The 9,269-nt window shown below is 62.0% G+C and overlaps 1 protein-coding gene across 2 annotated transcripts in view; it reads right to left on the minus strand.

Annotated features, from left to right (window-relative positions):
* Positions 1-8,983, minus strand: part of TESC (tescalcin) — a 34,122-nt gene extending 25,139 nt beyond the window's left edge. For both annotated transcript variants that reach the window (XM_084254315.1, XM_084254314.1), the window contains exon 1: positions 8,889-8,983. In XM_084254315.1, coding sequence (XP_084110441.1) covers positions 8,889-8,946 — 58 coding nt within the window. In that variant the 5' untranslated portion in view covers positions 8,947-8,983. The remainder of the gene's footprint in view (positions 1-8,888) is intronic.
* Positions 8,984-9,269: the final 286 nt, after the last annotated feature.

Raw genomic sequence — 9,269 nt, forward strand, 5'->3', positions numbered from 1 at the left:
GCTTCCAGGGGGGCCCCAAAGCTCTCTTGTATGCAGTTTCCACTGGCCGGAACTTGAGCCAGCGCTAGCCAGAGCCCCAGCCTACAGACAGAGGGGGCGCACAGCACGGGTGCCAGGATGCTGGTTCTATCCCAGCCTCCCGTCCTACTAAACTGTCCCCTGGGGCTGTCACCACCGCCTCCTCCCCCTAATACAGATAATAATAGCACCGCCCTCCTGAGGCTGTTCGCACCATGGAAATAATCAAAATCACATACACACACTGCACAATCGGCAAAGGGTGGGAGCCCCCAAAGGGCCCTCAGCTGGTGAAGCAGCAAAGTGTGGCCTCGTCCGTCCACCCCGCCAGGGGAAGGAGCAAGGCGCTTGCGCACACAGGGAACCCGAAAACATGACACTGGGAGAAGCAGCCAGTCCCGGGGCCACCGCTCGCTCGGAAACAGCCCCTTGGGACAGAAAGCAGGTGGGGGGTGCCAAGGGCTGCGGTGGGGGTAGATTCACAGCAGAGGGACTAGGCGGTGGCGACACTGGCTCAACCCTGAGCAGAGCCTCCATGCTTGAAAATGCTTCCGATCGTCACTTTCACATTGTGTGAATTTTGCCCCAATTTTTAAAAAACATCACCCATGCTCTCCGCCCTGGACCTGGCAGGAGCAGCCTGATTGCTGGGCTGGCTCCGAGGCTCACGGGTGCCCTGAAGCGCCCTCCTGCAGTCAGTACCTGCCGGTACTCCGGGCTCAGGGGGGAGACACCACTCGCCCTGGGCCGCCTGGGGCTGCAGCCAAAGCAGTGAGGAATCTGCCCAAGCAAAGACCAGCCTCCCGAGGCCGCGGGGGTGCAGGCCCCACGCCTCTCCTTCACCTGCCCTCTCCGAGGGGCACAGGCCACGCCTCGCGCCCACACCCAGGCCGTAACACTAACCAAAGGCTCATACTTGGGTGCGCTGGGCCTCGAGGAGGAAGTTATCAAACCCAGTTCTCTCCCCCAAGGCAGCAGCAGCAAGAAGACTGCTGGCATTTGCCCAGCGCCTTCCAACACTTTCACGCAAACTGCCACCCACTTTGTACGTGTGAAGCCCAGGAATTCCTGGGAGGCGCGGCTCCGGGCCCACGCGGGCAGGGCAGGGCCTTTCTAAGTGCATCCCCAGGACGCGGCGCGGGAGACTCGGGAGCTTTCCTGCAGGGATGGTTCTCCGGTGCTCAGGACTGGCAGGGAGCGGGGATCACACTGAAGGGACTTTAGAAAACATTCTCCACCCCTGAGCAAGGAGACACGCTGGAAAGCTGTCAGAGTGGGTGAGCGAGGCTCAAAGTCCCACGGCGGCGCTGCGCGCCTCTGCACGCACCTGCCCACAGCACGCTGCTCGCGGCGGTGATAACAACCGCGGGGGCCGGCGTTTGCGCAGGAGGCAGGAACGAAACCAAACACGTGGCCTATGTTAACTTATTTCATGCCCGCACCCTGAGGTGCTTATCGCACCCAAGTCACAGATAAGGACACGGAGTCTCGGAGAGGTTAAGTCACTTGTGGACGGTCAAGAGCTGCGAGCAGCAAGATTAGTTCTTGAACCCGGGAGTCTATTCTCAGAAGCGCTTGCCACGCCGCACGCCAAAGTGGAGAAATGACTGGAAGGATGACTCGCTGGCATTTATGTAATTAGAGACACAGAGATGTCTGTTTTAATAAAAAGACTAAAGATGAGGAAGGGAAAAAAACAACAGTGAATCAGTAGCGACGTGGAGAGTGGGCGTCTTTCAGAGCATCGGAGGAGCTGGTTTTCGCATCCTTCCAGAACTATCTGCGGCTCCAGATTTAGGCTGAGGCCAAACCAAGAGGATGGGCCTAGCGCAGGGACAAGGGCGATTAAGGCCGGACGCCCAGGTCAGGCACCCCAGGCCCCACCAGCGGCACTAACACTCCCCATTTACCTACAAACATGCGGCACCCCGGATAAAAGGGGGAAAGATTAAAGCAGGGGGTGGGGGGACAGAATGATGATGGCAACAAAGAAGAAACTGATCTGGAAAGTGGGTAAAAGGAGTTGGGGAAGTAGTGGGCTTAGGCCTTTTTATTTGAGCAGATTGTCCTTAGATGCAATAGAAAATGCAAAGACAAAGTAGAACCATTCAAATGTCCACAACAGAAGAAAAAGAGGAAGAGGTGGGGGGGGGGCAGAAGGCAGAGCGGAGAGGGAGGGCGTGGTGTCCCAGGGCCAGAGGGTCAGCAGAGTCCAGTGCTGACCCAGGCGGGCATCGTGCTGACCTTGCCAGGGCAGTCCACGGGCGGTGAGGACTTGGGGGGCGGCGGGAGGAGGGAGTGATCCCCTGTGCTCTGCTCTTTGCGTTAAACTGCACCCCTACCCTGGAGGAGCTTCGGTTTTGCAGATGCGGAGACACTACAGGCCTCAGGGGCCCACGTGACGAGTGCTCCAGAGGGACAGGCGAGTCCAAGCTGACCCACCCGGACAACAGAGAACGTGAATTTCGAGGACTAAACAGACCAGTGGAGTTTTGAGGGGCAGAAGTGGCCCCAGACAGGGCATCTAGGAAGAAGAAAATGAAGGCCTCCCTCTGCTAAGCTGGAAGAGGGTGCCAGAAGCAAGAGGGGAACTCGGGCACGGCAGGTGGGGGAGTGGGGAGGGGCGGCGGCGGTCCAGGGGTACCCCAACATGTACAGGCACCAAAGCTAAGGGTGAGGGCTTTGAGCCCTCTTCCAGAGGGGCGCTGCGTCCTGGGGAGCTGAAGCATAAGACCACCTGGCTGCGAGGTGGCCCAGGAAGCGCCCCCCACTGGCCCAGAGTCCCCCCAGGAAGTGCGAGACACAGGACAGGCTGGCTTCCGTGCCAAGTCCAAACTCCACGCCCGTGCCAGGCACGCTGGACATTCCAAACTCTGCGGTCCAGGAAAGGCAAACAGAATTCCTCAGTGTTTCCAGACCAGTGGGGGGCAGACCTGGCAGGTGAGGAGGAGGTTCCAGGACCCTGGGAACTGCCAGGACCCACGCGGGCTCAGGCGCCTCTGCCCACTGACCCCCCGGCATCAGTGCTCAGCGGGCAGGGAGGCCCTTCCAGCTTCGGGGCAGCCACTTCCCTCCTGTCGCTCTCGGGCACCCACAGTGCGCATGCCTCCTGCCCGGCCACCGCCTGAGACCTGCCAGCTCCTCCCGCCTCCTGGGGCGCTGCGCCCACAGCGGAAGACCCACTTCTGACCACGAAGGTGACACTGCTGGGACTACAAAGGGCCTTTTGTCCCAGTGCTTAAGGAGGCTGCTGCCACCCCCGGCGGAAGTCACTTGCTCGACCTTCTGGTTTTATGAATTAATGATAAGGTCGGCACAGGCAAGGGATGGGGGGTTGTTGACAGGTCCGGGGTGCCGGCTCCTCCCCCATCAGCCTGCCTGGCTCACCAGCATGGGTGAAAGGGGCCTTGCTTCCTCTCCCCAGAGCGCCGGGCATGTCTGCGCCAAAAAGGCCTGTTCCCCCAGCTTGAGATAACAGACACTCCGGTGCTGGGGGCCGGGAGAGGCATCTTATCAGCACCCCGGGTTCCGTCTGACTGGGCTTTCTGGCCAATCAGAGCCTTCAGTTCCGGCTGCCTTCTGGGGTCCATTAACTCACACAGAAAATAGCCTGCTGGCATGGGGGTAGGGGTGGAGGGAGGCGAGAAAAGAAAGATGCCAAAGGAACCTAATTACTAATAATCTGAGGAGCCAGGACGTCCTGGTGTGGATTGCCAATCGCTTGCATGCTGAGAAAACAAACCCTCTTCCTGAAACAGACGTGCGCCACCCAGAAGACACCAGCCCCCGGGGGAGGTGGCACATTCCCAGACACGTCCCTCACCCTGTCCACCCCTGAGTTTGCCCTCGCCCAGGCATACCCCGCAATTCTAGAATTTTCTGTATCACCCAGAACTGATCCTATTGATCCAACTTAGTAAACAAGCAGGCTGGGCACCAGCTCAGCCAGACTCTCAGACTCTGCAGTGGCAGGCTGTACCGGGGGGGTCTGTCCTGCGGGAGAGCAGCTTCCCTGGACGCTTGAAAAAGAGGTGACCAGTGGCCTAGGGGTTAAGTCTCAGCACTGTCACTACAATGGATCCCCCGCCAGGGAGCTACCCACAGGGCGCAGCAGACCTCTCCTGTCTCACCCTCTGCTCCCCTCAGCAGTGTATTTCAGTGGATCCGCCTGCTCTGCTCCCCACTCTGACTCTGGTGAGTCCTCTCGCCCCTGCACCTCTGGCCTACACCCCAGTTCTTCTTTGTGCAAAGAAAAGGTGACCATTAAAAGGCCTGGCTTTGACTTTGGGCTAGTGACCCAAGCTCACACCGCGGACGTCTGTCACGTGCCTTTTTCTTAAAAACAAACAACTTGCGCGTTTATTCTCTTACTGAGGTGTGATGACATCCTCGCTGTTCAGAGAACCCGGGGAGCCACGCCGGCGATCCTGCATCCTATTTCATGGGGTTTAGATTCTGCCAGGATCCCGGCCGGCCTGTGCTGGCCCCTCAGCCCCCGAGCTTACGAGGGGCAGGGGAGGTGTCCAGTATCCGGAGCCCAGTGGGACATGGGCCCAGGCCAGGGTCTGGGGCCACTTGGAGACTGTAGCGCCCAGGAGCCTGGCCCAGGGGTGAGCACCCAAGGGGGAACAGCGCCGCCCCCACCTGCCGCGGGCCAGGACCACACAGCGCCGAGGTCTGGGAGTGAGGCTTGACCCCCACTCGACCGCACTTCTCAGGGGCCCGGGGTCTTGGGCGTCAGGCCCCCTCTGGAGCCCCGTGTCCACATCTACAGCGCAGGGACCCACGGACTCCTGGGAGGCCTCCTCAGGAAGCTCCGGACAGGCTGCTCAGCTCAGGGTTCGGCAGAGGACAAGCGCCCGTTAATAAACACTGGCTATTTCCATGATGAGGGCTGAACTCTAGAGCTGGGAGACTGTTTCCTTCTTCCTTCAGGCAGCTTCTTGGCATCCACATAGGCAAGGCCATAGAGCTGTTTTGAAGGAAAAAATAGGCCCTCCACCTTTCCCAGAAGCTGCCTCTTAATTATTTCCTTTCCAGCTCCAGGGGCAGCCATGGATAGGTGGGGGGGGGCGGAATGGGCCACCTCCAGGTGAATGTTCTCAGGAACTTTCTTCCTCTCCAGGGCCCATTCTCATCCCGGGAGGGGCGGCAGAAGGGCAAGCCAGGGAGCCCCGCCTCAGGTTTCTCACATGAACTTGAACAATCTAGGTAGTCAGCTTTCTTGGCCCGGAGAAGACTGTCTGCGAGTGCTTCAGGTTTGCAATCAATCAGCAAGACTAACAGGCATGGGGAGGTGGCCGCGCAGCCCGAGGCGCACTGCGTGGGCGAGTTTTGCTCTGGCTGGTGGCTCAGGGCTGAAGCCAGTGGGGTGCATCGCGTGGGGAGGGCGCAAGGGCCTGGGAGGGCTGAGGCGTGGGGTTTTCTGCCGGACACTCGTGCTCCTGGGCCGTCGTCCTTGGGCGTGCTCCTGCGCTCGCACACCACACGCTGCCAACAAAGGTGCTTGAGACACTCCCCACTCTCAAGGGGTGCCAAGCTTCTGGGGGTGGCAGGTGACGCGGCGACAGCCCTAACATGGGGTGCTGTGTGTGTGCTGTTATGGGCGGGGCTCCAAGGGGGAGGGAGGGGAGCCCAGAGTCGGAGGAGCAGCAGCTAAGCTGAGCCTCAGATGACCAAAAGCCTGAGCTTTGTAGAGGGAGCCGGGTAAGAGGAAATGTTTGAAGACAACGAAGGCAGTGGTTTCGGGAATATTCCCACATAGAAGCACCGAGGCTTGGACGTCCAGATGAACAGAAGGCCCAGGCACAGAGAACCTCCCTGCGTGGCCCGCAGGTGACAGACAGGTCCCAACTCTCTGGGCCTGGTAATCTGAGAGGCCACTGGAGCCCGGTGAACGCACAGAGCTGGCCAGAGTGTGGACTTGGGGATCCAATGATTCCCTAGTCTCCGCTTTCGTGCGGTGGGACTGCAGCCAAATTGCTTTATCTGAGCCTCCGTTTCCTCATCTGCAAAAGGGCCACATCTCCACCCTCCCTGGAGGATCAGGCTGACTCTTCGAGGGCCACCGCGGTCCTCAGAGAGGCTGGGGCCGTCGTAGGCTCAGCCAGTGGCTGGGTGTCCACAGCCCTGCCTGAGGCTCCTCCCCTTTCTCCCGATGATTCCCAAGGGTTCCGATGGCTTGGGGGGATCCTGGGAGCTGACCTTCCCATGCCATGCCCAGCCCTTCACATCCACGCCTGCCTCATCGCAGCCAGTCCATCCCCCCCCCCCCCCAAGCTCCAGATGCGCGCGCTGAAGCTCAGGGAGGCAGGACGACTGTCTAAAGGGCACGCGGCTGGGGAGGGGCTCCGGGACTGAACATCAGCTGCCGCCCAGCAATCAGAACATACACGTGTGCGGAGCCTGGCCCAAAGTGCTCAATATTTACTTGCCCTTGTTTTAATCACTTCATGTATAGCAACTCAGTCCTCCTCAACCACTCAAAAAGAAGGGGTGATGACTAGCCCCATTTTACAGCGGCTGAAACTGAGGCACAGAACGTAACGACTTGCCCAAGGTCACATCCTAGCAAACGGCTTTAAAGCAGGCTCCTGCCTCAAACTGAGCCCTGATGGCGACTGTCTCCTCATCTCACACAATTCCCACTTATTGCCCTCAACTTCCTGCCACAGGGCCTTTGCATGCACTGTTCCTGCTGCCCTAAATGCACTTTCTATTGACTTTCTCACAGCTGGCTCCCTCACATATCAGTTTCTGTTCCATCACCTCCTCAGAGATGGCCTCCTGGTCCGCCCTAAAGAAATGTTTCCTTGCCTCTGCCCCAACTCTCATGCCATCCTAACAGAGCCCAACACCTGTGGGTTGATTGGTTTCTCCTGGGTGCCTCCCCTCAGTCAGCCTCTGGGTCACTCTAAGTCTCCAGTCCTCGGTAGATAAACACTTGCTGAATGGGTACAAGTGCCCAGACTATGCCAGTCCCTGAGGGAGCACCTTCATCGCTCATGATTTCCCCTCTAGTCTGACCTTGAAACCTCTTCCCACTGACCCCTCTTCCTCCTACCCTCCTTTGGGGTGTGAATTCCAAGTTCTGGGCAGCAGGAAGGGAAGCCACATCTAGGAAAGCCACGGAGCAGGAACAGGGCATATGCCATCCGCATGGGTGGCTGGTCCCAGGAAACAGATGAGATTCCCAGCATGCCCTGCTGCCCCATCACCTGTCAAACCAGATGGAATTCCCCCGGCGCCCTGCTGGGACCCCGGAGAGCCAGGGGCTGGCACTAGCCCACCCTCCGGGTGAGGCCCAGCTACAGAGCACCCCCGCATCCACCTACCCATCCAAATACAAGGAAATGGAGGCGGCGAGAAGGCACTTAAGAAATTAAAAACAGGGAAAAACCAAGATGCTGGCCTTGGGGCTGGACTTCGTAAAACTCTGAATAAGTAAAACAGTCACACACTCCTCTTGCGAGTCAAAATGTCAACATAAAAAAGTTTACATGGAAAAACTCACTCCTCTTCATGGCTCCCACCAAACCCTCCAGGTATCCCTTTTATTCCTACTTCCTCGAGGCTCCTTCCAGGACTCTCCAAGCAAATAAAGCAATTTCAAACACGCACTCTTGCCCTCCCCCACTTTCAAACAACCAGCGCGCAGCCTATTCACCGCACAGCATCTTTCCTTCTAGGTGGAGACAGCTCTGTACCCGTCCGCAGAAAGATAAATACACGCGTGGAGACACAGACACCCAGTCATTAAGGGCTTTCCGTAATTTTCATCCAGTGCTCCTGGAAAGAGGAGTCTCCACTGGGGGGGTCAGGAGGGGTCCTCTCTCAGCCAGGGGCCACCTGGCCCCCCCCTCCCGTGCGCGCCTCTGGAGCTGGGTGGCTGCACCAAACTCCGAGCAGGAGGCCGCTCCTTTCTAGAAACAACATCTGCAGTTCCAGAGCCTGGAGTATCTACGGCAGCAGCAGAACTCCCGTCCCAGCGGGCAGGAAACCGAGGTTCCGAGACTGAAAGTGACCAGCCCAAGGTCACACCGCCGGGAAGTGGTGCTGGCAGGTTCCACCTGGTCCCGAGCCAGAGCCCATTTGCCTTCTCCCCGGCGACCGGCATCCTCGGCTCGCGCACCCCCTTCGCCGCGGGGGGCAGAGCCCCGCGCCCGAGGTCGGGGCCGGGGTCCAGGTCCCAGGTCGGCCGCCTCGGGCGCGCGGGCACCTGCGCCGTCACCGCCCGCGGCCGGGCCTCCCCGCGCGCCCCGCGCGCCCCGCTTGCGGGGTGCGCCGCGCTGCGGGTCCCGGAGTCCCGCAGGGCGCGGAGAAGGTCGCGGGGCTCCGGCAAAGTGCTCCGCGGGCGCTGCCTCGCGTGAAGCTCCCGGGGACCCAGACAGGTGGGCGCCCCTGAACCCACTTTGAGGATGGGGCAGCGCATGGGGGTGCAGGGAGACCGCGCGGCCGCCCGGGGCCCCCGGCCCGCGAGCCGCAGCGCCGGGCTCCCCCCGGTCCCGCCGACTTCAAACTTTCCGCCCCCCGCGCATCGCGAACCCCAACGGCTCCGGCGCGGGGCGCGCACGCAGCCGGCGTCCCCGGGCGTCCCCGCGCCCGGCTCCCCGGGTCTGGGCGCCCGCTCGGCCGTGGGGGCGAGGGGAGCCCGGCTCAGCGCCCCCGCCCCGGGCCCGCGGCCCCCCCGGGGGTCCCCCGCCAACTCCGAGCGCGCCGGGGCGCCCGCCCGGCTCCCCCCGCCGCCCGCGCCGCGCGCCCATTTGGGGGAGCGGGAGACTGAGGCGCCGCGCCCCGGCCCCGCCCAAGGTCACGCGCGCGGGGGGCGCCCCGAGCCCGCGTGCGCCCCCGTCCCGCCGCCCGGTACTCACAGCCCGTCTTGCCCACGAGCGCCCGCACTTCCTCGGACGCGGAGTGGGCAGCGCCCATGGTGCCGCGGCGGGGCGGGCGGCCCCGCAGGCCCGGGGCTGGCGGCGGCTGCGCAACGGCCGGGCCGGGCCGGGCCGGGCGGGCCGGGTCGGGCGCGCCGGGACGCGGGAGGGTCTGAGCCGCGGGTCCGCGTGGGGCCCGAGCGCGGCCTCTTATAGCGGCGCAGGGCGGGCGCCGCGGTCCTAGCGCGCGCCGGCTTCGCGCGCCGCGGGGAGGGGAGCGCCCCGCGCGGCCGGAGGGGCGGGGGGAGCCCCGGGAGCCCCCGCCAGGCCCCCCGGGCTCCGCGGCCGCGGCCCGCGCGTCGCCCCTCCGCGCTCCGCCGG

The sequence above is a fragment of the Talpa europaea genome, assembly GCF_964194135.1.
Source record: "Talpa europaea genome assembly, chromosome: 14".
NCBI classification, from domain to species: domain Eukaryota; kingdom Metazoa; phylum Chordata; class Mammalia; order Eulipotyphla; family Talpidae; genus Talpa; species Talpa europaea.